The sequence below is a fragment of the Echeneis naucrates genome, chromosome 7 (genome assembly GCF_900963305.1).
Source record: "Echeneis naucrates chromosome 7, fEcheNa1.1, whole genome shotgun sequence".
NCBI lineage: Eukaryota > Metazoa > Chordata > Actinopteri > Carangiformes > Echeneidae > Echeneis > Echeneis naucrates.
Window position 1 is genome coordinate 10,917,417 of NC_042517.1, and position 27,318 is coordinate 10,944,734.

General features: G+C 43.6%; 1 protein-coding gene across 7 annotated transcripts in view; it reads right to left on the reverse strand.

Moving 5' to 3' along the window:
* Window positions 1-476: 476 nt before the first annotated feature.
* The window catches only part of casz1 (castor zinc finger 1), a 158,746-nt gene continuing 131,904 nt past the window's right edge, over window positions 477-27,318 (reverse strand). For 5 of the 7 annotated variants that reach the window (XM_029507266.1, XM_029507264.1, XM_029507265.1 and 2 more), the window contains 17 exons: window positions 23,928-24,816; window positions 22,100-22,165; window positions 19,404-19,500; window positions 16,815-16,979; window positions 15,074-15,246; window positions 13,748-14,601; window positions 10,258-10,390; window positions 9,805-9,868; window positions 8,631-8,794; window positions 8,179-8,301; window positions 7,766-8,086; window positions 7,421-7,619; window positions 6,435-6,606; window positions 4,686-4,834; window positions 3,763-4,003; window positions 2,584-2,937; window positions 477-1,808 (listed from right to left, as the gene is read on the reverse strand). In XM_029507266.1, the coding sequence (XP_029363126.1) occupies window positions 535-1,808; window positions 2,584-2,937; window positions 3,763-4,003; window positions 4,686-4,834; window positions 6,435-6,606; window positions 7,421-7,619; window positions 7,766-8,086; window positions 8,179-8,301; window positions 8,631-8,794; window positions 9,805-9,868; window positions 10,258-10,390; window positions 13,748-14,601; window positions 15,074-15,246; window positions 16,815-16,979; window positions 19,404-19,500; window positions 22,100-22,165; window positions 23,928-24,816 (5,438 nt within the window). In that variant the 3' untranslated portion in view covers window positions 477-534. The remainder of the gene's footprint in view (window positions 1,809-2,583; window positions 2,938-3,762; window positions 4,004-4,685; window positions 4,835-6,434; window positions 6,607-7,420; window positions 7,620-7,765; window positions 8,087-8,178; window positions 8,302-8,630; window positions 8,795-9,804; window positions 9,869-10,257; window positions 10,391-13,747; window positions 14,602-15,073; window positions 15,247-16,814; window positions 16,980-19,403; window positions 19,501-22,099; window positions 22,166-23,927; window positions 24,817-27,318) is intronic. The other 2 variants (XM_029507262.1, XM_029507267.1) reach the window with 2 other exon arrangements.

Below are 27,318 nucleotides of genomic sequence, written 5' to 3' on the forward strand. Positions count from 1 at the left end.
TTTTCTGTCTGTCCACGGGCCTGCAGTTCATGTCGTCGGTGCCAGCAATTTCCTTTTTGAATATCATCGTTCACACACACACACACACACACACACACACACACACACACTTACATATATAGTTATATAGAGAGATTTGTTTTTGTATTTCTAACTTTTTTTTCCACACACTAAAAAGTGAAAAAAAAAAAAAAATAATAATAAAATAAATTAAACTCAAACATGCACGCACACAAAAAGACTGATGTGTAGTAAAATGCTTTACATTGCTGCCCCATGTGTAAAACGGGGCCTAATTCTGTGTCTCCGTTCATATTTTTTAATGCATAATTGAATTAATAATGTTGGTCATCTTGTAAACATCATAATAAATCATTTGGGCCGTCATTTTCTCCACGCTGTTGTTGTTTTTTGTTGTCATTTGAAGTCTCTAAACATGATAAATGAGGCCACTTTCAATTTTGTTTTGTTCATAGTACACAGAGTTTGTTTTTTTAGTTCCTACAGTCACTGTTAGTTTTTTTTTTTTTTTTTTCATGGGTCAGTGTCTTGCTTTTCCAGTTGGGAAGTATCAGTGTGGTTAATGGAAGCATCAAAATTCTCATCATTGTCCTTTTCACCGTCAGGCTCTGCAATCGAATCATCATTTGAATCAGTGTTGAGATCCTCCTCTCCTTCTTCCTCCTCCTCTTCCTCGTCTTCTTCCTCCTCCTCTGCGTGCACCTCCTCCTCTGGCGACAGGTCATCTTCAGCTTCTCCAGATGTTCCTGTGGTGTCGTCCTGAGTTGCCGGCAGACCTAGCTGGGGTGTGGTGTTGCGGCCTGATCGCGCTACGTCGTGGTGAATCTTCTTGCTGAGGTCCAGTGAGTCGCTGAGGCCCAGACCGGCTGCGTTCTTCAGGAAGAACAGGGAGCTGCTGGTGTCGGTGCCCAGGTTGAGGGAGCCATCCAGGCTGATGGAGGACGGTGGATACGGGTGGCTGTAGTTGGATGCCATGTCGCTGGTTGGGTAAAGCATGGAGGGAGTACTGCTGTTAATGTTGTGGGATAACACGTGGAGGCCGCCAGCTGAGGAAGTAGAAAGGCCCATGGAGGCTGGAGGGACCGCTGACACGCTTCCTCCCAGGTGGTGCACTCCTTCTTGTTTGGGTGACACAGATGGCAGTTCGCCTCGCTCCTGCTTCTCATGCTTTCTCTTGTGGGAGTCCATCTGGGACATGCCCACCACCGTGTGCTTACACTCGGGGAAGGTGCAGTGGAAGTGTGAGCACTTGAGCTTATATTTGCAGTCAGGAACCTCGCAGTCGGCGCTGGAGCTGAACTGGCAGAAACCGGCGGCGCTGATTACATCTTGCTTGCCGTGGTGCTTGCGGTGGGCCGTCACCTTGGTGCTGTCGGTGCAGCGGAAGCCGCAGCGAAGACAATGGAAGTGGGTGCTGTTGCCTGAAAACTGGCAGTCGGGGAAGTTGCAGCTGAGTGAGGATTTGAAGCGTTTGAAGTCATCCAGGACCAGATTGTCCACGCGATCGTGGTGCTGTGCATGCTTGTACATGTGAGTGCGACCACAGAACTTGTAGCCGCAGTTTTCTCGTGTGCAGTGGTAGTGGGTCACCTTCAGGGAAAACTGGCAACTTGAGTCTTTGCAGTTCTCATAGAGGTCATACCGCCGGAAGCCCTCCAGCATCATCCCCTCATCCAACATCTTACGTGACGACGCAGTCTTGCGGCGCTTGCCGAATGGTGACATGTCCTCAATGATCCAGAAGCGCTTTTTTGCACCGGTGGCCGTGGGAATGGAGATGGTGTTGCCTGAAAGAAAGAGGGGAGGCCCATTAAAGATCAATCAGCTGGTTCAGGAAGTAAAACCCACAAACTACAAGTAAATTAGACTACGAAGCCCTCCTGGTTGAAAGTCTAATGTTCAACCTTACTCAGCCCGAAGTGGTTTACAGCTGAGTAAGCACAAATAGCAACATATTTTTTATGCCTAACTCCCATAATGATTAAAGGAGAGAGAAAATGATAGATTGACTTTGGAACATGACACTTTTACAGGGTGTCTCCAGCCTCCAAACAGAGGCGGAGTTGTGGGTCTTAACCGACCCTCTTATCTCCATGTTGTTTTATGAGGGGGCACCCACCTTTTGCAACACCCTTGGGTCACCACTAATGATGTGATCCCTGTTCTGCAAGACAGGAAGCAATGGGCCTCGATAAAACTTAAAGCGTGATTAAAATGCTGCTGATGCAGCCTTGTTAATGTAAGCTAAGCAAGGCCCAGGCTTCATACTACAAGTTCCAAATTTACTGCTCTGTCTCTAAATCCTTGTAATACTGAAAGTGAAAGCACACACAAAGGTGTAAGTGAAATAATTATACACTTTTGTCGTGTTACTGTCCAAACTCAGTAAACATGCACGTTTCATCATCTTTACATCAACATGCTCTGCTGGAAACCACCTTTCACTGTCTCATCTTTCTATAACAGTTCTGCAGAGAAAGGATCTGGATCACACAGTTAATGCTGCACAGGACTCAATTCAGAGTGACAGCTGCAGTGTTGGTTTGCGCCGGGGATAAGTACCTGCAGCATCCTGTACTATAGGGACGTCATTTTTAACCGGAGACGGAGTGGCAATGATGGGGCTGAAAGCTGGTGTGTTGGTTGGCATGACAACACTCCGAGTGGCTCCCAGAGAGGCGCTGAGCAGAGAGTATGACAGACAGGATGGAGAGAGGAGGTATGGGAGTGAGGGGAGAGGAGGTCGGAGGAGAGCAGGAGAGAGGGATGGGGCCTGGGACTGGAGACCAGGCTGAGGAGCGGAGGGAGGAGGAGGAGGTGGTGGTAGTGGAGGAGGGGAAGAAGGAAGTGCATTTTGGGTAGCGCTAGTGTCAGCAGGGGTGGTAGGAGCAGAAGTGGTGGCGGGGTAGCCTTGTCCTGGAGAGACAGGTTGACCAGAGAGAGTGAAGGACAGACGAGAGAGGGGGGGGCACACGCAGGGGAACACACACACACACACACAAAGAGAAGGGCCATATCGCACACATATGTACATACGCACACACACACACACACACACACACACACAGGGATGGGAGGTAAAAAGGGAAAGATAAAAGATAAGAGAATGATACAAAATGAGGCCCATTCAAGACAAGTAACCCAAACACCAGCCAAAACAACAATGATGAGTGTTGTGAACAATATTGGCAACACATGGAAAAAAGTGAAAATCACAGGCAGGCTCAGACTTAGAAAAAGCAGAGGAGAAATCATTTATTCAATAAGTTTGAGGAAAAAAGAGGCTCTTGCCTTCCTGCCCTTTCACCCACAATTCAGCCCTCTAAAAGTGCTAAAGTAGACATAAAGCCACAAGGATGAGGTCTGGCCAAAGGAAAATGTAATAAGCTACATACATTGCAATAACTCAAACCACTGATGTACAAAATGGATGTTTTATGAGGATGAGCACGCAAACTGCAAAAATTTTTTTCCACGTATCATAACAATACAGCAATGTCATCAACCTCATAAAGTCATTTCGTCAAACTACTAAAGCATGACTTGAGAATGCCTGAAATTCTTAGTTGCTGGTTTTCTGTTTAAGGTGAATGAATGTGGACTGAGCGAAGCATTATGTACAATGCTGAATGTAAAAGAAGAAACTGTTCACCTCTTAGTCTGAACTGTAATTAAAATACTGCATTTTGCCACGCCTGTTTTTTTTTTTTTTTTTTTTACATTTTCTTTCCATTGTCTCACCTGCTGGAGAGCTATCATTGCCCACTGGTGTGCTGGTGCAGCTTCGGTCCTGGTTGGAGGACTCGGAGGAGAGGCCCAGGGGGCTGCCTCCTCCGCCCATGTAGTCCATATAATCATCAGTCTCGTCCATGGTGGTGGAAGAGAAGGTGGAGTTGATACCAGGCGTTGGAGTCGTTAAGGACCCAGACACCATACCAGACGCATGTTGCATCTCATCTGCCCTCTGGCCAAGCGGCATTGCCTGGAAAAAACATGCACAATCTTTTTCTCAGAACTGATCTTTCTTCCTGAAACTGACTAGTATCTAATTATTGCAGGTGATGGCTCTTGGCTGACAACCAAACATTTCTCATAACATGAAAAGCGTTTTGAAAGAATGAAGCTATCACTTAAAGGAGGACTTCCAAATGAGAAAAGAGCCACCTGAACTAGACGAGCCACATATTTGTGTTGTATGGTACAGGATGTCGTGCAGAGGTTAAGTTGGTGAGTTGAGGACACTCCAGTGTGAATAATGTAATCAAAAGAAAGTCATGAGTGATTTGTTAGTGACTGGTTTGACAGGCTCTCATCAGCACAGAATGTGCTGTGAAAATATTTACTTTTTTAAGGCAAAAATGTTTAAAACTGAAAATCTGGGTGAAAAACTCAAAAATGTTCCCTTTGAAATGAAGGCGGAGGTGAAATGGTGAAATGAAGGTGTTTTGGGAAAACAGATTCCATGGCTTCATTAAAACGCATAGAACAGGTCAAAGAGTACCCAATCTGTCAGTTAAAGGGTGTGTGAGCCGCTTGGCTTTGTCAGAATACATGTCAATAAACTATTCAGCACTTGTTTTCGTTGAGCTGTTGAGCCCATATTTTCAGATAATTACCTGTTTAAGAATGGTGTGTGTCATATGTGACGGTTTGTGTGTTTGTACCTGGGATGGGACTCTGTCAAAGTTTTTCCCCAGCATCCGCCTCATATGTTTGCGCGCATGTGAGGTCATCTGGTGCTTGAGCAAGAAGGAGAACTGGCAGCCCTCACGGATGCAGTGGAAGTGGCTGTTGACCTGGTTATACTTACAACCTGCGAAGAGAAAACGGCAACAGTTGCAATCTCTCCGCTCGCACATTAATTTGTCTTGGGCTCATTGTGAGGCGTCTGAGAGCAGCTACGGCGGCAAATGCAATATTATCAGTGTGACTGTGTTATGATTAGATCAAACACAAAGTGAAATATTTTTAGGTTTTTTTAATTTCATGATATATCTCTGACAAAAGAGGGATCAGTTTTCAAAGTGTTTGGAAGTGCACATGTAGGACGAATATTAGATCACTGGGGTGTCACACTGAGCAAGTCAAGGCTTCTGTGCACTAAACCCGTGGAGCTCTTTTATTACACTGACATGCTTTATTCAATTAGGAATTTACATAAATAAATTCTCATTTTCTGTGGGGCCAACAATGCACACACCCCTGCAAACCAAAGTAAATATAAAATTATTACCATATTAAATTCATTTTTCAAAGTATCTCCATTGTCATTTTCCCTTTTGTTCTCAATTGTACTCTTGCCTGCTTCATACTCTTCTGTTCTTTTCTCATGTTTTAACCGGTCTAGGTCTAATTGCTTTATGATTTCAAATTAAATGAATGTTCTGTTTTGTGCCTGTTAATCAAATACCATTATATAAAAGCAGGCAGAAATAATTGAAAGAGTAACATGCTGGGCAGGTGCTAGCATGACAGTAACCATGGCACCCAGTTTAAGAGCACAACATGGCTGTGTCATCAAATAGCTTTCATGCACACAATACTTTAAATACGCAAAGTTGAGCAAATAGCAGTAACCCCCCGCTGACATGAAGAGCCTTTGTGAGACAGAAACCAGGTAACATCATCAGCTGTGTTCAGTTTAATGTTGCTGCCATGGATACTGGCAACCCATCAATTCTTTATGACTGGAGAGCTGGTGATGGTAATCCTCTCTGTTTTCCCCCAGCCCGAACAATACAGTTGGCAGATCAGGCTGGGGACAAAAAACAGCTGTTTGGGGCCTGTTTTTGTTTGCTTTGTTTCTGCGATCTGAAAAGCTTGTGTAACCGCCTGAAAAAAACAGATCACTTTTAATTCATTTCTGTGCGATGGCAGCGGTGGCTGTGAGGCGAAGCTTCAGAACACAAACAGGCTAAACCAGACAAGCCGGATAATTAACAAACACAAACCTAATTGCTCATTTCTGACAGGGGCAAAAGGAAGAAGAAAACAACCTGGATGTGATTGCCCCCTTTGACGTTATTGCTCATATAGTACAGGCAAGGCTACCTTTGGGACTTGAGGTGCCATTGTGAATATGCAAAACACAGCAACAAAACCTGTGAGGCAGGCCTGTTTCATGCCTCTTAAACCGCTCAAATAGCACGACACTGTTTGCCAACACTGGACTCTCTCCCTTTGTATACGCAGGGAATATCCTCTTGCAACAGCTGCCAAAAATCAATCTACATCTTTTTCAATTTAACACCTATAATCTGCACATCTCTCCTGGCAAAATATTATGAAACGCTGCGTTCATGTTGACATGGAGGTTGATTTAGCGAACAACAGGCAAAGACAAAAAGGTAAAGGAGACAGACGACAGGCCAAAACCGATGTATCAGGGGGATATTTTTTTTTCTCTCTCTTACCCAGCCTTCCACATTCCTCTCTCTTAGTGAAATACTTGAAGCCATTGGCGGCACGGCGTTCTGCCTTCTCGTGCTTCTTGATGTGCCACGGCAGCTTGGTGGTGATGTTAGTGACAAAGAAGCAGCCAGGCCGCAGACAGTGATAGTGGCCTCTCATTCTGAACTCGCAGTGCTGCAGCGGAGACACACAAAGTCCAATTTCATGAGTCGAATGGGTTGAATGGTCCAAAGCCAAAAGTGAGGATTAATATGATTTGATCTTTACAGTGAACTGTACTAGTTTCTCCAAATACACAATCAACACCTCACAGTTCTCTCCTCTGTGGCCATTTGGAACAATCCACATTTCTAAGCATGATTACATTTTTTTTTTCCCCAGACTTGCCACAAACACCCCTCCTTTCTAACATGTCTGTACACCACCATCTGTTTGTGAGGCCCAGATCCCAAAGGACTGGGCCAAATAAGATCTGCTCAGTTCAGGAGATGGAGACTAAAGGGAGGAAGAGGGCGAGGAGGGGGAGGAGGAAGAGGAGGTGGGGGGGGGCTTTTTGTGAGAGGGGTGATTTTCGACACATTAATGAATTCATTTAAACGGTTTTCCAAATACGGGCTCATGAGAGCAGGCAGGGGCTGCCATTTAGGTTTCATTTGCGAAGCATTCGCCTGATTTTTGCCCTATTCCAGACAGCCTTGTTTACTGAGCAAGTGACAATGATTTATTGGGTAATATCAGCTAAATTGGCCTTTTCTGAGAGGAGAATGCGGCAGTCAAAATGACATCATTGACATATAAACAGGCATTACTGGGGTGAGTCGACTGTCTTTTTCAGCAGAGATGGAAGACGGGGAGCAGCAGTTGTGAAAGCCTTGAGTCAAATAACCTCAAATACTGGTCTAATAGATAGCATACTTCATGCTTAGAAAGCTCTAGGAGATGACAGTAGGTGATTCAGCTGCTGCCTCAGTTATCAAGTCCCACTCACCTGGTTGGGACAGAGACACTGGAGAGAGTAGTAAGAAAATTGATCGCGGATGTTGACCAGGTTATTGTTGGGGTTGATGTGGTCCAAACAGTGGGACTCGGCCTTGCCAGAGGTCTTGCACACATACTTGCAATTCCCAAACAAGCAGTGGAAGTGGAACTTGTTTGAGTATTTACAGTCTGTAGCCAAGCAGGGATCGCTGGATGGACGAAAACGGGAAATACAATTACAACTTGACGAAAGAGGAAAAGGAGAGTAAGTCCGCATTTCTAAGCATGATTACATTTGTAATTTGCGTTTACATTTGCGTTGTATTGCTATGCAGTGAGTCACAAAGTCACATACTTTTCCTGGAACTGCAGGAAACCAGGTTTGACTTGCGGCTTAGCATTCTCCAAAGAAGTGGTGGCCAGTGGTGAGTTGGCTGGCAGGTTGGGCATGGAGGCCGGCATCTGAGGGATGCTGCCGGCCAGCTGCTTCCAGGCAAGCAGCGATGCAGGAGGGGAGCTGTAGCTGCCGGAGGAAGTGAGGTGTGTCACGTCCATGGAGGGATTGTTGGCCATAGAGACCGGGGCAGCGGGCTGCAGTGGCGCTCCCTCACCAGACTCCTTGCCCTCGCCGAACTGAGGCTCTGACTTCACTTTCAATGTGGCCCGGAGGTGGAAGCTAAACAAGAGATGGAGGCAAATTTTTATGTTGATCAAGTAAGCTGAACACTATGGGTGTATTTTCTGATCATGAACCAGTGTGACACTCACTTAGCATGCTTAATGGCCCCATCCACGGTGCTGAAGAGCGCACCACAGTCTTCTACCAAGCAGTGAAAGTGCACTTTCTGGAGGAAGTCGCACTGAGCCTCGCAGAAGTCATCTGTGTCAAACCTTGACATTCACAGATAAAAAACACTTTGAATTCACTCCCCTCTTCATCACAACTAACACTAAGAGCAGAAGTGGTTAAACTCCTCATCTCAAGATAAATGGTTCAACGCTTGTTTTACTGCAAGTAAATTCAAATTCCTGAAAACTGGATTCTTTGCGTTTCAGGGGGTTTCCAGTGAAACAGCACGTGAGGGATGGTTCTCGTAGAAAACAGTTTTGCAAGTAAAGTATTTTTGAACACAAACTGTTTTCTCACTCTCACAATGAATGAGTTTGGTTTAACTTGCTTTAAATACAGTCATGATGCACTTCCTGTGTGTTTCATATACCTGCGGAGATATGTCCTCCATATCTCGGTTGGTTTTTCTGCCAGAGGCCTCTTCAGCACTCTGTTCAGATATTGTGCTGCCTCGGAGGTGTCGCTGCCATGCCCTGCCTCCAGCTCCGTCTTCAGGTTCATAGCGTTGAAGAGGACAGGGTTCACCTGGGACATCTGCAAAAAAACACAAAGTGCACACGGCAGCAGCCACTGGGTTATCTTAAGAAACATGCCACTTGCATTTGCTAGTGAGAGAGCGAGAGTTAAACGCGCACACAAATGATTTGGCAACACAAAAAAAGCACAGCCAGATTTGCAAACATCCAGGATTGTGCTTGAGAGCAGGCCAAGCCTGTTTCCCAAGAGTCCTCTGGGAGCAATGCTAATGCTTTTATGTGATGAGGTGGCTTCAATCAAACCTCTAAAAAATATGACATGACATGAAGAGCTGATGGACCACAGATCTTCAAGCTCCTAAATTGTCTGGGTTCAGTGTGCGCCCTGAGGAGAACAGCTCTGAAGTCAACCTCTCCTGCTGAGAGGCTAGAAAAGACGACGTGTGGAGGGGAAGCCTGAGGGAGGAGGGGGCTTCCTGACCGGTTGGCGAGAGTAAAACAGTGAAGATTGATCTGTCATTACATCATCAATGTAATGGAAAGCACCTGTCACATTTGTATCAGTCACATAGGATAAATGATTAAAACAATGTCCATTTTAATCTTCACACCGACACACACACACAAAAAAAAGACACATTTAAATTTCCACACGCTCACATTTAAACTTGATAAAAAATGGGGGCAGCTCCTTCCTGTTTTTTTTTTTCTTTCTTTTTTTTTTTTTCTCCCATGACTTTTTAATCAAATAATTTACAAACTCTATAAATAAATGTGAGCATTGCGGGCGAAGAAAACAGCATAAAGGGGGAGAAAAAATGGACGGTGAGTTCAAAACAGCTCATCAAAAAACAAACATCTCTATATATCTGGCATGGCACCCAGCTACTGCTTCATTATATTAATTTGTGAGAGGTGCAGTGAAAATTACACCGTATGAAAAATGGCTGGAAAATTTAAATGATACAAACTCATCTTATTAGCGGTGAAACATTAAAAAACAAACAGGCCCCTCCGTGTCCCGCTAATTTGTCTTGGGATGAAAGGCGTTTGATGGATGGATCTTACCTTATTCATAAGCGAGGATAAAAGAGATGTATTCCCTGGTACGGGGTGTCCGTTTGATTCATTACTGGAACAAGGAAAATGAACAATGTTTAGTCAAGATTTGCATGAGAACAGTAAATATTACTATTTATCACACAAGGTGTGCCTGTATAATGAAGAAGAAAAATGCTGTCTTCTTAAGAAATAAGATCTACTGTGAGTTTGAGGGAATATCGGAGATGAAGGTTTATGTAAAGATCCTTCTCACAAAAATTGAGACGCATGTTCAGGGTTTTATCATTTTATGCATATGCATATAAATTAAGTATATTTGATAAATAATTAAAATAAGCAGGGCTCTCGGTGCCAAGACTGTAGAAAACATCTATCAGTCAGAGAAACATGATTTCGGTGATGATTTATTTTGTCATTACATTTAACATTTAACCTTCTATGCACCAAACTGCCGTGTACCTGTGGTCTTTCTTGCTCAGGTCCAGGCTGTGCTCCTGAGCGGAGTCTTGGGAGGCCCCAGAATTGCTGTCCGCTGGCTCCTGCTTCACTTGAACCAGATTGAACTGGCTGGCTGAAGCCGGCTGCCCGTTCCCTGAGGATCAAGCCGGAGATGCAGAGGAGAGAAGAGAAAACAAAGTTATTGTTGGTCAGCATTATTACCCCATGATGAGATCCAATCTGACTTCTGTCCTGGCCCGAAAAGAATTCTCCGAGTGATAATTATTGCAAAATTATGTCAGGCCGTCAAGCCTTTTAAACAGTGATTGAGAGGCGGGAGATATGAGGGAAAAAGACTCCTTTTTCTGCAGCACTTGTCACAATTCATTTGCCAGGCTGCCTCTTAGCTGGTCATTAAGTGAGATGCTAATGCTGAGGGAAAGTGGCAGTCTCAGATTGGCCACCCCCCTCCATTCCCACCTTCCCGGCCTCCTCGTTGGCCTGACAACGGACGGCGGCCAATGCCACTGAGCATACCCACAAGGAACAGGGGTGCTATGTCGGTCAGATTGGAGCTGACAGCCAATCAGATTGGTTCAAATACTGTGACCTCTCGATCACATTCTCCTCCAAATAGGTATTCGGTGGATGCTGTGAGCGAGGACAGGAATGAAATAAATAAAGAACAGCGGACGACATTGAGGAAAAAACGCTGACAGGAAGTTGATTCTGCCCCACCCCCAATCCCCAAGGGATTGAAATATTAATTTGTCCTGGGGCTATACAGAGAAAGCTGGGGTTTTGGTAGACAATAAGTGGTGTTTTATTAAAAAAAGAAAAAAAAAGTGGGCAGGAGGGGCGAGGGCCTGGTGTAGGCTCTCAGACAGCGTGAGACTGGAGCGCACCAGCTGCCGTGATTGGTTTGGTGAGGAATCTGTTGTTTAGGAGTCGGAGCTGGTACTGAGGAATTGTGACAGGCAAGGTCATGGGCAACCAAGTGTGTGCCCTTGGCCCTCAGCCTGGTGAGGCCCCTTTCCTTTTTCTTGCTGGGGAGAAAACAAGACTAGTCTACGTAAGGGGGAAACTGAGCGGAGTTCCCCCCCCGGATACAAGATGACCCAGAGACATATCAGGCAGAATAGGAGTGGAAAAGCCAGTCTTGGGCCTTGTCAGCTGAAAGCCAGGAGATGGGGAAGTGTCAGTGTCAGTTCAGTTTGACAATGGCTGAGGTTGGAGGGTCTGGGGAGGGGCTAAAGGAAAACAGCAGTCAAACAATTTTGCATCTGGTTTGAGGTCAATGAATGCTTACCAAGTCCCCATGCTGCACCCCTTCCCCTCCCCCGACTAGATACGAGTACACCCAAAATTAACTAGCCAGACAGCTCCTGCCTTGTCATTGGCAATCACATCAACTCTCAGACCAAATGAGAGCACATTATATGAAGAGCAGCCTCTCACTAGATGATCCGCAAATGATTGCCAGGCAAAGAAAAGCAATCCTTCACTCTATCAGTGGAGGGTTGACTGTTTAAAGTGGATTTAGAGCAAAAGTCTCTAACTCTGTTGCACATCATGAAGTTATTTATTTTTTTATCCACTTCGCAAAAGAGGGAGAACAAATGAGTTTGACTCAAAGCAGCTTCTTTCTGGAAATTATCCAGGAATAATGTACCACCATGTAATTACTCCGGATAAGATACAGAGCTTGTGAAAGATCATTTGTACTGTGTGTCTAATTAGTAAACCCTTCAGATGCTCGAATCTCTGGGAAAAAACACTTATGGGCAAATTAGAGCAGAACATTAATAGAAAAAAAAAATCCTGAAAGCAAAAACAGGAAAAATTAACAACTCACATTCAAGATGAAGTTTTGCATCTGTGCAAACAATTGTCATGAAATACACACCGTGAAAAATGGCTGAAACACTGTGACTCTACTCACACCTTTTTCAGAGAGGCACAAACCACTTCCTCCTTTTTTTATCCCCAAATGTCCTGTTCTCATGTTTTATGAAGCAAATATGAGAAACAAAACCACAGCTGGCCTTCCATCCTGTATCTGCACCAAACCTTTAAAGTGAATTATATTATTGAGGTAGGAGTTTATTTTTAACCAGCACTGTTAACCATCAGCAAGCTCTGAGCCGCAGCCATTCGCTAGACCGGTGAGAGGGCTGGTAAATGCACCATCTGTGGAGGGCTCCACCCTCAGCGGGGGCCCTCCCAGTGTTCAGACTACCTGCTGGAAGCCCAGAGGTGGAGCTCACACTGACAGCCTGGGCTGAGCTCGGCTCCCTGGAGCAGCTGCCCCGGCTCTCTCCGAGGGCCTGTCCTGCTCTGGGAACACCACCAGGAATTGTAATCCTTCCCAGTCCCAACATCCGGAGAAGCTCCCGCTCACAGCCCCATTTCCAATCCACACCCCACCTGCTCAGGCTCAACACAGGAGGCCCCGCTGCTACTTGAATGCAAGACAGTGCTCTGCAATGCATTATCAATTTAATACTTTAACTTCATTTTCAGAGTCTTTGTTTAGAGGAATATGATAAACAGAGACAAGGCAATTACCCCCAAAAATTATGTGAATTGTGTTTATGCTAAACAGATATTGACATGTTCTCTGTGAACAGAAGGATTTGAGAAATTCAAAAAGTGTGTCTTTGCTGATGCGTGGAAGTGTGTCTGAGTTGTTGTATCAATGAAGGAAAAAAAAAAAAGCTTTCACCTCAGCCCTGGTGCATCAAGTCTTTTCTGCCTGAACGATTTCAGGTTTGTTTGTTTTTTTTGTTTTTTTTGTTTTGTTTTTTTTTATCAGTTTGAATTGAGGATACGAAAAAAACCAAAACAAAACCCAAAACATTATTTTTTGTTCTCGCAATTTCTGAAGTTAATTTCATTCCACCTCCATTTGCTTGGAACAGGCGCAGACATAGATAAGAGACGAATGATGAGGAAACATGTTCGACACAAGCCCCGGGAGCCCCCACTCTCAACATCATAAGAGACTTTTACAGGCCCTACTCTCCCCTGTCAGCGCATTTATCTCCAAATGGATTGTGGGTATCTAAGAAACGATCAACACAATAAGCCCGGAGCAGAGGACCATGCCTCTGGTATGTCCCTTTAAGCCTGAAAGTGGCAGTTTTTCTGCCTTTCTCTCCAATGTGGGATAGTGATAGAAGTGACCTCTGAGCGCACTCTTTCTGCTCTGGCTGTAGTGGAGTGAGCTCCACACACAGGAAGAAAGCTGCTTTTATTACAGCAGGCATATGTGATTTTAACAGCATAGGGATTGACCCTATACTGATTGTATACAGTCAATCTGCGCTTTTTTTTTTCTTTTTTTTTAACCAGATTTTTTTTGGGGTAAGAAAAAAAAAATGCATTAAACTGGTTTGATTACTGCTTGATACATTTTGATGATCAATTAGTTGTTAAGAAAAGATATCAGTACTGGCACGTACGTGCACAAATGCGTGCTGATAAATGATAAAGGCTATTTGGGACTGACCTGTATCTGGGTTGTTGGAGGGCTTCAGGGCGGCAGCTGCCAGTCTGGCCATCATGGGCGATATCAGGCCTTTGCTCGCTGAGATCTTTTCCATGATGGAGGAGGTGGCAAAGGAGGTTGGGGTAGACGCCATGACTCCGTCGGTCCCTGCTTGGGCCAGTGAGTCGGTGGGCATGGAGTGAGCCCCAGAGGATGCAGCCGATATGAGGCTGGCGGCTGGCGGGGGTGGTTGGAGAGGCAGCCGGGGCATGAGGGGGAAAAAAGGGTTGGTGGCCAAGGCGCTGTTGGAAAGAGCAAGAGCTACCGGCATGTTGCTGGGCAGGGTCTGAGACAGCAGGTTGGACATACGCTGGCCCGCACTGGACAGTGAGGGTGTAGGCTTGAGGGTGTGGCCTGTTGTAGAGGAAGAGGAGACAGCAGTGGTGGGCGTGGCCAACAGGTGTGGTACAGTGGTGGACTGCTGGGTCGTAGGCGAGGCACTCAGGCTTGAGTTCTTGCTGCTGATGGCGGAGAAATCCATCAGATCATCGTTGCTCGATTCTTCTGGCTCGTCCTTTGGCGGCAGGAAGGTGGAAGAAAGGCCCATGACACCTGAGGATCGAATGTGCCGACGCTCGTGTTTGCGTTTGTGGGAGGTCATCTGGCTGGTGGAGGTAAAGGTGAAGCCGCAGCCTGAACGGATGCAGTGGAAGTGGTTGGTAGCTTTGCTGTACACGCAGCCTTCGTATTTGCACTCCTCATACTTGTAGAACTTCTTGAAGCCATCTTTGGCATAGGCATCATCCTTGATGTGGTAGCTCTTGTGCTTCTCAATGTCACACTTATTCTTGAAAGTGAATGTGCAGCCTGGGCGCCTTGAAAAATAAAGAGAAAACTTGATTAGAAATGATGCCCCACTGCAAACCCTCCTCAGTTCCCTGGTACAGTTTTGAGTCAGAGAAAGGATCCACATGATTCGAGCACTGGACAATAGAGGAATGAAAGGTGAGGCTGTTCATCGACACAAAAGCAGCTCATTGACACGTCATTGTCTGTAACGTTTTCCAGAGGGATCCATTACAAGGAGGGGATTTGATGAACCAACTAAGTGATCAGCTATGTCTATCAATAACAATTACAGCTGCGGTTCATGGCTGTAAAAATAATTTAGTATTAAAGTATAAAAAAAATTTGTGAACTCAAGTTAGTCCACTTAAATAAAAATATATTTGTAATCATATTGTATACATTGATTTGTGTATAAATCACAGTCACACTAAATGAGGATGGATTTTTTTTTTTTATGTACTTATGCATTTATTTATGTAGCCCGTTAAACGTATTCACCTGCAGTGGAAGTGTGTAGTCTTCTGTCCATAAAACTGACAGCTGACAGTGCCGCAGTCCTCGGTGGCACGAAATCTCTGGAAGCCATCATTGATCAGCTGGGCATTCTTTTTATGGAAGTTTTCATGGGTCATGACATCTGAGGTGCTGGTGTACACCTTACTGCAGCCCACCTACGAGCAGAGGCAGATGATGGTAGTCGAAAACAAGATGTGGGCCCACAGCAGGCGTGAGAGTTTCAGTTTGCAAGAATGCTTTCAAAAAAGCCAGCTTCTAAAGCACAATGCATTTAAGAGATCTGATATACTGTACAAGTCATAAAGAAAGCAGCTCAGTGTGGTTGAGAAAATGCTAGTGGCCTAGAAATGGGTACAAGAAGCTTGTTTTCTCACATTCACAATTTTATGTGTTAACAGAACACATCCGGGCAATGCATTTTACAACTGAAACTTCTGCAAATTGGAAACAATTATCGTTTTGGCAACTGGAAAAAAAAAAAAAAAAAAAAGCAGTGGCCACAGAAGGCAACCGAAACTACAGAAATTTTTTATTTGGAGTATGAAAGTGAAGTCGCCACACACTTTCTGTAACTCTGAGAACAAATTTCACAGGTGGAGGGGGCAGAGGAAAGCAGACACGAGAAAGATGACTGTCTTTGTCTTTAGTTTAAAATGTTCTGGTACTTGAGAGCCCTCAGAGCCAACAGAGGGGGGAAAAAAACAGGTAATGTTTGAATTAAAAGCAGCAATTGTATATCATCCCTGGCACTTTTCATCCGCACAAACCAGGCAACTTCTCCATATTGAGTCAAACAATGAAAAAAATGCCACTCTGTTTTTTTCCCCCCTAAATCACAGAGCCGATGCCAACATCTGCAGGTTCTCAGGGACTGTTAAAACAAGGGCTGAAATGTCCTTATAACAATTACGCAGTTAGAGGGGTTTAAAAAAGAATATATCTCAAGACATCCTTTGCTGCACTGCTGCCCTGCCGGTGAGAAAGCTCTCGGCACAATGACACTTTGAAAATAAGCAGATGTAAAAAATTAAACAAATCCAGAGGGGGGAACAATCTTCAACTGGCTGCTTGGTACTAAAAGATGAAAAATGTGTAGTTTATATAAACACCTTACTGAATTTTATCCATGCCAATTAAGGAGCGAGAGAGTGAAGAGGTGGGGGAAAGCAGAAGTAGCCACACGTGTATTCACTCTTTTTCAATTTTCTTTTATTTACTCTAGGACATGTTTGGCCAAACTGCGCTTTGAAGACACTTTGGTGTAAATGGAAAAAGTGTGGAGCTATAATTCCATTTCACAGATGCACTTAATCTGTGTGACTGCCTGAAGTTGTGTGTGTGTGTGTGTGTGTGTGTGTGTGTGTGTGTGTTTTCCAGTTTGGCCATCATTTGTGTCTTTATGCTCTGATATTCATACTACCTGATAACTGGCTCTGATCTGGTATATTGATTACCTGTTTTTTTTTTTTTTGGTTGTTGTTGTTCTGGAATGTAAACTGAATGATTATTGCTCAATTTAAAATATTATATTTATAACAATCACCATTTGAAGGAACGTGGGTCGTGGGTTCTGTACATGTGACCATAATTGTAGATACGTAGGCCTATTTTTCTGTTTCCGGGTATGCACATGTGTCTGCATGCATACTTACTGTACGTGTTTGTGGGTTTATTGTGGGTATGTGTGTGGGCGTAGGAGGAGATGTGAGTCTGTATATTGTACCTGCATGCAGTGGTAATGGGTGCTTTTTCCATTGAGGTGGCAGCCATGGTAGTAGACACTGCAGTCGTCCAAAGGGCTGAAGCGCATGAATCCATGCTGTAGGGAGTTGTCCCTCTTCTTGTGCATGTTGTAGTGCCTGATTACATCCTGCTTACTGGTAAATCTCTGCAAAAGTGGAGGGGGAAAAATGTACAGCAACAGGTTGGTGTTTATCTAAACCAGTCACAGAATCAGCAGCAAATCACTTTATCTCTGTGGAGGCATCAGGTGCAACATTTAGGAGCCAATTGGCAGCTGGGGAGGGCTGTGCACGCTGCAATGGAGAGGGCCAGGATGTCTTTAAATATGATGCCCTCTGTGGTTATTGATTTACTTTGCATATTGTCAAGTTGCGTCCTATCCAGATACCGCACCAAAGGCTCTGGGACCTCCCCAGTACAGGAGAATGTTGAAATGAAACGTGAAGTATGTTCCCCATACACCGCCTGTCTTTACATTTTTTTTTTCTTCCGCAGGAATAATTTTTTTTAATTAAGATGAATCAATTGGCATGCAAGATCACAGTTCTGATGTTTCTGACTCTGGAAAAATTATGTTCCATGCAGATGGTTTCTCAGACGTGCACAGGGGAAAACAGAAGACAACAGAAACAAACAAACAAACAAGCCAACCAAAAAACATTTTCCCTTTCAATTCGCTGAGATATGATTCCATTTTTAATTAAAGCATTAACACTCGCTTTTGGTGCAGGCTTCGCCTGTAATGATGAGTGAATATGCTAAGAGGCCCGCCTTCGAAAATTACAACATAAATAAATATATAAATAAAAAAACCCCTCCCACACCCACGAGTCGAGAAGGGAAAATAGAAAAGTCACTCCACAGAGACCTGCAGCAACCAAATCTGCTGTAATTGAACTTAAGCTGCTGTTACAGAAACTGTAATGGTAGAAGCCCGAATCAATGAAACAGTTCTTCAATCCATATTTATCTCCAGTTGGAGAAAACATCAGAAAGAACTATTCTAAAATGCAACTAATTGCTGTACAAAGTAGGGTAATTGCTTTGTGTCATGTGTTCCACTAGCGCACAAGTAAAAAGCTAAAGTCTCACACAACTGTTCCCTTCCTCTTGGCCTGGTTCCCACTACATATTTCTGATATGTTTGACTCCTGTAGGAGTGAACAGTTCATTAGGTTTTTAATCTTATTGATGAATGCTTTAAATTCAGAAACTTTCCAAAAAAACAACGACCAAAGCGCTGGACTTTGTGCTTGTATCTCAAGTTCAATGATGACCAAAAGATAAGTTGAACTGTGGTCATGGTACATTCGATCCATCAAGCTGTCCAAAATAGGCCATGGAGAGAGCTGACTGGGAAAAAGATCTCATTTTCAGTTGAGTGGTGATGAAGGTTGGGAGCCACTTGCTACATTTATTTTAGGATTCCCACTAGTGTGGCAAGATGCACACTCTCGCTCATGTACAAGCCCATGAAAGGAGAATGCTAAGACTCAGCCAATCACCCAGAGGCTGGCAGTGGGATAATATTCCAGGAGTGTGTGTCATGTAACATTTCATGAGTTATCGCTTCGAAAGGGACTGCTCATCACTGCCTGCCTGTTTTTTTTCAGCGTATTGACATCCCGAGAGCTGGCTTCTAAAGCATATCTGTGTTTCCACACAATGCAAAAGCTGCAAAGAAATGCAGACCTGACCGTGGAAATTGCAGTGATAACCTGAACCAACGCGCTAAATAATGACATGAAATGATTTTCCTTTGTATTCCTCCAAGATTGTGTCTCATCAGACTGTGAAGTTGGATTCATGCAGAAAATGAAAGCCAAGATACATAATGCTCCTCACCACATACACAGTATTTATTGAGCGGTAATCTCTCTTGATCAGGAGCAGACAAAGGAGATTACAGATGACGATGGCTTAATTCGGAAAATTGTAAAGAAAGGAAGGAAAACGCACACAGCACTAGCTGTGCATGGATTTTTGACATCTTTGACAAATCTACCCATGTTTATCCGTCTCTCTCAGGCCATATGCCGCAGCAAACACAGGGTCTGTAATATGATCTGCTTTGTGTTTCTCCCCTTCCTCTGCCACACATGACAACTCCGGGGACCAGGATGAGATTAATAACGTAAAAGGGGATTAAAGACAGGCCCCCATTCATTGGCAGATGACTTCAGAAAAAATAAGAAGAAGAACCATATTTTTTATAATTTACCCTTTTGATAAAAGAGATAAAACTGTCAAAGACCAAATGTGTCTGTTCAGCTGGCCAAAGGCCAACACGCCTCTCATCTTTGCAAACTTTGGCTGGGTGTGTCCACTAATGGAAAGTTGACAAATTCTCTTGTTTATTTAGGGATGTCCTGAAAAATGAAACTTTTAAGTCACCTAACTTGACCTTGTTAAGAATAACTAATAAAAGGCAAGTGCTAACTAATTCTCACTGGTTTTGGCCAGTGAATGTGGCACACGTTTTAGTTTTCTCATTGTGTGCGAGTGAGGCACAATTTGCATCATTGTGTGTGTATTTAGGTAATGCTCAAAAAAGTCATAAAGTACTCACGCTCACCTGGTAGTTACACTCAGGGTCCATGCAGTGGTAATGCTCTCTGTACTGGTAGGCACAGTGCACGTGTCCACAGTGCTGGCTTCCAGAGAACCTGAAAACCAGTTTACACAATACAATTGTTACACATTTTACCAGCCTCACGGAGCTTTGCAAATAACGACTGTAAATAAAACTGGTTCAAAACCTGGGGATGCTTGCGTGTTTACCACACAGAAAACAACAATTAACAGAAAAGAAAGCGTGATTAGGAAGGAAATGATTTGAAATTCAAGGAAGAGTAAAAATAAAACAGGTGAAGGAGTTTTCAAAGGCACTGAATGAGTGTCTCACCTTCAAAGTAAAACAACTTACCCCCTTAAACTGACTTCTGCTTTCCAGACTGCTGCAACAATTTACCCGTCTGTCACACCAATTTCAGCCAAATTAGCTCCATTTATTTCCAAAACAGCCGTAAGAGACACTTATTACACTGAAACCTTTTCCCTTGACACACATTCACACGCCTCATAACTACTTTATTTCTCAACGCTGTGAAAACCCTTGTCAAATCAATGCACAGTTCTTTTGGTTAACCACAGTCTCACTATGTGAGGAAAAGGGTCAGATATCCTGAGATGTTTACGTTTCACCCCAAACCCTTTCATCCTCTAATCCTCAATCCAAAAACCAGATTTTGGCCTAGTGTTAAATAAAAAAAAAAAAAGAAAAAGAAAAAGGAAAAAAAAAGGGGGGGGGGGTCGCTGCTTGTTGCAGTGAAACCACTTTTACGGTGGTGATTATAAGCCTGACGATGATGACTGTTAAAATCCTCCAATTACCAGTGAAAACACACAAATAAACATTTGCACTGCGGCTGCCAAGAACTCCATCTGCAAGTGGAGAGGAGAGGGGGAAAAGGGGGCTAAGTAATATTTTTTCCATCTCTCTTTCTGTTTTTCCTTGTTAGGATTATCCCAGAGCTGCATTTACAGATCACTTTGCTGAGTTCATTAAGCTAATTGAACGGTATATCCACTACACTTTTTAAGTTGGCTGTGTGAGTGTATGTGTGAGTCTGTAAATGGTGATTGGGGGGGAGGGGGGGCTGGTTTAGAAAGGTTTGATGGGTCTTTTAGAAAAGACCAAACCAGTCAAAACGAGTTGAAATACGTCTACACAATAAAACCAACATATGGCCCACACATTAGTGTTCTCCACACTTTTTTCAGAAATATGTACACATGGACATCCACACATTTACACTTAGGAACACACAAAGTCCCCCTCCCCTCTCTCGTCCTCCTGAGACCATGGCCCACCCCTCTGCTCATTGCCCAGCTGTATCACTTTGCCTCTGGACAATTCCCACTTGCCGCGTCAGGGGGCCTAATGGGCCGCTGCTATTCAGAAGCAGATTAAATATTAATATCGCCACGATACAGAGATTGCAGCGCATCTCCAGTTACAATAGAGATACACAGATCAAAGTGCCGTGGCAATAGTGGGTGCATGAAAGCATTTAAAGAGTGAAAACTGCAAGTAAACACTACCAGGGAAGCTCTTTAAAACATCAAACTGTCATGTGGTGAGGAGATGAAGAACTTTTTTTTCCCGCTTTTCACAAGGATTGGGAACGAACACGTTTACAAAGCTGGGTTTTAGTATTAATGTGCACTCATTAGCCCTCGCTCCAAGGAGGACCATCCCCCGCTTCTACCTCCCCTCTCTGCGCTACATTTGCCCTTTTTATGAGCCCTCCTTTTCCATTTTTTTCCTCCCTCCTCTTCTTTCCTCTCTCTTTTTTTTCCCAACCTCAACACGGAAATTGAAACTGTATCTGGGCTTATCTGCAGCCTCCCCGTGCATCAACTGCCGAGATGTTTAGACAAATTTTATGCATTATGCAGTGCAAATATCAAAACAGTTCTTGGCAGTGCCAGCAGAAGCCTCATTAAAAATTCCTTAATTAAATCTTCTTGCAAAATGTAATCAGTCCAAGGAAGGGGTTTTGTGTGTGTGTGTGTGTGTTTGTGTGCGTGGAGAAGAGGATGTGTGTCTGTCAGTGCCAAGGCTTTGATTTGTGCCCTTCATGTTATGGCTTGGAGAAGTAATCATTAATGCCAAAGCCACTTTGGCTTTTCAAATGCTGTTTTTCTTTCTTTTTAAACGGAATAAACAAACAAGTGATAATCACCTTTCTAGTGTCGGCTCAAAATTAATCCAGAATGGGGGACATTGTTCTGTGTCCATTGAAACGAGAGACACCTCCCCTCCCCTGATGTTTTTGTCTCTGTTGGTGTGAATGACTGACTTTTTTTGATCAGTCAGTTCCTCGTGTGTTCAACAATAAAAATCAGAACTAAAGAAGAACCCGGCCTGAGCTCATATCCTCTCTGTGTCAGTCAGAGCTAATACCACAGAATTATGCTCTGCTCGATGTTTTAGTGCTATACACACTGTGAGCATTTATTCAACCAGTTACAGTAAGCCTCCATCAAACCATTTCTCATTCATTAAATCCCCATCCTTCTACTTCCTCTCAGCACATAAATTCTTTTCTTAATTAATTTACTGTGCACAGAACATTTTCATATCAGTCTATGATTTAGAAACATCACTGAATAAAACACAACGTCAGTACATAAAAAAAGGTCCATCTCTTTTTTGGGTATATTTCTTCATTGGCGTAGCACTTTGAGGGATTTGCATACCTGGCAATATATTTCTGGTAGAGGTTGATGTCGTCACCGGCGGGTTTATCTGTTGGCAGGCCATTCCTAAGGCAACAGCAAACACAAAGGAGACAGGATTAATGGCGAGGTTGGGTTGCCTGTTGTTAATAAAAACAAACTGACACAATATTTACTTACAAGCCGCTCCCAAACTCCTAGCTATCAATATACATTTTCTTGTGGCATAACAGGGATTTCATGTGCTGCGCAAACGTAAGACGCACATTTTGATGCATGGTCTCCCAATCCAGCGAGAGGCAAAACGCAGGAGCAAAGGGACATTAATCTTTTATGGGGGTACTTTGGTGAGTGCTCATATGCAAAACTGGATAATGGGGATGTGGAAGAAAACCTCTGAAAAGGTCTTTTCTGATAATCTCTGAGGGCCCTTGGCTCTTATGCTGATGTCAAGTTGTCTCCATTTAGTCTGGACTCAGTTCAAACAAAGATGTAAGACAACACTGTGGCTTCAAATGGATGTAGATCAAGCTTATTGACTTTGTACCAAATTCAACTCAATCACATTCACTTGTAATTGAGTTACAGGGCCATGCTGAGGAATGCTGTGTGCCTCTTTGTCACCTGTGATGTGACTCCCTTCATAAAGCTGTTTCAGTACTGTCTGTAGATGTCATAATACAGTTATTGGTTCTGCTGCTCCCTCTCAGGAATGGCATTTAGCTCCATGTGAGCAACTCCACACGGGGGATGACCTGAGGTTAATCTGACCCAGAGGGGAGGATGTGCTGCCAGATATTTTCCTTAGCGCCCCTCTCCTCCCTGTGTAAAAGGACCAGACTGGGTCAGTTAGCCAGGCTTGCAGCTCCACTGAGCCCTAACCTGACAAAGGCCAGAGCCTGAGGTACAGGTGCCTGAGGGCTCTTGAACAGTGTCTTTGATAGGTCCTGACTAACTAGAGACAAGGTCAAAACCAATCAAACAGACTCATGGTAGTGCGCACAACGGTAGGCTAGCTCCCCAAACCCCTCGTTTGCCTCCTTTAAAGTGCACTCGTCAGGCAGTGTTTAGTCGGCCCCTGTGACTCGCCGGGAGGTTAGTCATGGCTCCAAAGTAATTAAAGGGAGAGTTGTTACACCCTAGCCAAACGAAAGAAGTCAGTCACTTTGCGATGACTGTGCTAAATCAGTCTCCACGGAGTGCTACAGCAAGTAAACACTTCATGTGCCTTCGCAACTCATCATGTCGTGGATCTATTGGGCGCTATGCGCTATTTCACACTACATTCCTGTTGGCTGCTGTGGAGGTAGCAATTACCTTTGCATTAGGCTAACTGACTCACAGTAGCAGTTAAGTGTACTGTATGCGGGCTTCACATTAGCTCCAAGGTGTTCCACTGAGAGAGCGGATCAGTGTGAAGAAGTCAGGCCACTGGAATCTCTTCAACCACCCGCAAGTATATTTTAAAGAGGAATCTTACTGACTGTTTGCATGGCTTATGATCAGATTTCAGAGATATACTGTTTTGATGCAAACAACTGAAGGCATGTATACCATGCATGTTAACACCTTATTGCTAACTCCAGGTCATGCTTCTTTCACTTGCTTTTACTTTACCACACGGGCTTCAATCACATTCAGTGTGTTGTCAAATCACGGGCCACGACTAGTAGCTCATGTAACTGTTGCAAGCACTAAGGCCATATGATAGTAATATTCACTTGTTTGCACAATTACAACACTTTAGATTTAGGTGAAAATATATAGCTTATAAAATGTATACATTTTCTACGAAAAATGCTTAAACCTTCGTCTATCCTTTCCAGTGACGATGTTTGAGCAGACTTACTTCACAGAGGATACAGTGCCCGTAGTGATGGAGTCAGTCTTGGAAAAGCTGGACTTCAGGTAGTCGGAGGTGTTGAAGCTTATGTGTCCGCTCTGGTCCAATGAGATGCTCGACCCAGCTGCACCTACAGTCGGGTCACCAGGAGCTCCGGGGTTACCCGGTGCTGAGGCGAGGACATTGGGCATCATCGGGGCCTCTGGGTTTCCTGGAATCAGTTTCTGAATTGTTCTGATGTCATATTTCGAAGGGCGGCCCACTTTGCCAGTCTTAAAGGCGATGGCGCCGCCCATGTCAGGGTTGCCCTCACCAGGCTTGAAAAGGTGCAGGAACTTCACGTTCTCCAGGTCGTACTTGGAGGGCCGCTTGTAGGCATTACCGTTCTGCTGCTGTAGACTTTCACCCATCTTCAGCTTCTGAATAAAGAAGTCATACTTGGAGGCTCGGGATGCCATGCTCTGCATGTGAGATGGGTTGGGTGGCTGAGATGCGCCCAGCTGAGGTCCTCCTGGCTGTTTGTGGTCCAGGCTGGAGGGGTAGATCTGTGCCTCTGCCCCCGGGGGGCACCCAGAGGACTGGAGGATGGTAGCACTCTTTTCTTGGGCCAGTTTTGAGTTGAGGTCATCTGGTTTGGGTGGTGAAACATGCATGGGCCAAGGTAGGGTCTCGCCAGCTTTTAGCTTGCGAATGTACTCTTCATACTTGGAGAAGCGGGCGCGCCGTGAGGCCTCCTCACTGCTGAGGGATGAGGGGTCTGAGGTAGCGGCTTTGAGCTTCTCAAAGCTGATCTTCTTGGTCAGCTCATCCCTTACCTGCTGGTCATCATAACCAAACATTCCCAAAAACTCATTCATGGTGTTTGCTGCATAGTCTCGCAAGGCAGATGCTTCTCCTGCAGAGAAAAACACAACAGGGCTCTTCTGTAAGATACTTTTTCATTTTGAAGCTGCAACTAGTACATTAATCTACACAAACTTAATCTAGATTTTTTGCAATAAAGTCTTTACTTACTAAAACAGCAAATAAAATGGAAATGCGTTTTTTTTTTTTTTTTTTTTTGGTGGAGTGGAGAAACTGAAACCAGCTTGAAGCCAAAGCTCAATCAGTGGTGAAATTCAGGTTACTAAATCAGTCAGCAAATGGCTCCAAACTCACTCATCTTAAATCTTGAAAACTGTGTTGCTGGCAATGGGCCTTTTGGCTGAAGTGGATAATCTGTATATGACAAACAATTTCTTGTATTTGTCATCAAATATGTTTGTTCGAAACAGATAAAGCTTGGTGTCAAAAGCGAAGAGCATATTACAATTAATAACACAATGCTATCTCACCACTATTTTGGCGAACACGCTGCAACATTTAGATAGTGGAAGAACTATATCTGCTACATGACACCGTACCCATTTTTCTGAAGGATGAATCTATGATTGATGTACGTCATTATCCTCACAACTTCAGAATTGCAGCAAATTTGATCACAGGAAAGTGATTCTCCACTGCAAGCTACACCAACATCTGTATATGCTGTGTATTTATGATTCTACAAAACAAGCAGTCTGAGGCAATGCTCTTCCTGTTTTGGTTGCACCGTAAGTCAGTTTTGCAGAATTTGCGGGTGATTCGACCAAAGGGTACAAAAACAAACTTCTAATTGTCTGTGCTCGTTGTGTTATGTAAGCAGATTTAATGTGAATTTTTTTGAAGTTCAGTTAAAAAAAAAAAAAACCTCTTCATGACAACAGCCATGTTGGAAATAGTGAATATAAACACTACCAGCACAACAAAGTGATACACTTAACATAACTGTAAATTCTTATGACTGATGCTGAACATTATTAAAAATGACAGATAGCAACTATCTGCGGAGAAATTATGGCATGTTAAGTGCATTGCATATCCCCTGTGAGTGAGTGTAAAGTCTTAAAAATAACAAGATCCTGGTGTCACCTTCAAAAGTGAACAGAAAGAATCCTTTCCTCTTTTTACACATTTGTGAACTGAAACACCACTTTCATTTTCAGAGTCCATTAAATTGGACAACTTCCCCAAGGACATGGCAAAATATAGTCAATGTATAGCTTAATTGCATTATGTGGAGATTAATTCTGGCCCATTAACTTTCATCCAGGTTAGTGCATGGGGTCAGAGAGTGGGGAAAAGGGAAAAATGATTTGGCCTGGAACCAGTGGAGGCACAAATCTCTGTGTAAAGAAGAAGGGCATAAGGTGAAAGACACAGAGAAAGGGTAAAACAGGAGGGACCGATGAGGGAGCCTTTCCTCAAACTGTTTTTTATTTTTTTGCTGATCCGTCTCATTTCCAAATATCTATTTATTGTGTCAGCTTGCATGTTGCACATAGGATACCACCCACATGCTAGTCATGTACCAGCCGATAATTTAATAAGGCCATTTAAAACCTTTGGCAATCCTAACTCGTCTTTTTTTTCAACGTTTTATTACTTTTTTCATGATCAGCACATGATCAAAGTACACATGAGCTGGCAAGAGGTAATATCAGCTACCATCCAGGTAATTAATACACAAATATCTCTGCTCTTGTCTCAGATTTCTCAGTTATTGCTAAATCAGTCGCTGTGCCCTGCTTTTCACATCTCCTGCGCAGCATGTAAAATAATCTCCAAATTTCCATTCACTGCAACAGGGTTGCTCCTCTGCACGGTGGATCAGTATGAAAGAGTATCTGGTGGATCGAAAGGGCATGAAAAATTTAAGAGAAATGGATCAAGTATTTGAGAGGAAATACCTACATGTTTGCCACAGATATATTTAATGAAATCTATGATGTTTTCAAGTGTACTGGAACCACAGAGTGACATACTGTAGTTGCATGTAATGTCAAAGCATTTACTTCAATAGGTTTTCATTAAGATAGTTCACTGATAAGACTACACCAACAATTGTTTTATATATTAAAACATTAAACATCATTTGGTTAAACATTCCTCCTCTTTGATTTCGGTTTTGACAACCTTAGTGCTCTGTTGGATTTAACTGCAACTGTATTTACAAGGGCATGTCAGGTCACAGTATATCATATAGCTCTAAAGTTAGGGCCAACCCACCCACGCCGGTATGATACAGACAGTTGAAGTCTGCTTGACTAAGTGAAGAGTGATACTGAAAAAGAGCTTGGCAGAGTAATCTGTGGACGGGAATCATAAAAAAAAAAAAAAAAAAAAAAAAAAAAGACAAATAATTCTCTCTCAGCACCAATATAAAAATGATCACAGTTGATTCTGTATTGACTGAGAATAGTCAGGGTTGTTGACTGTTGCTTTGCAGTAGGTATCAAATTAAAGAAAACGCGTATAATTTTAGCTGCAGAGTCAATTGATAATTATTGCACAGAGACTTGTGAGTTCTGTCATGGGA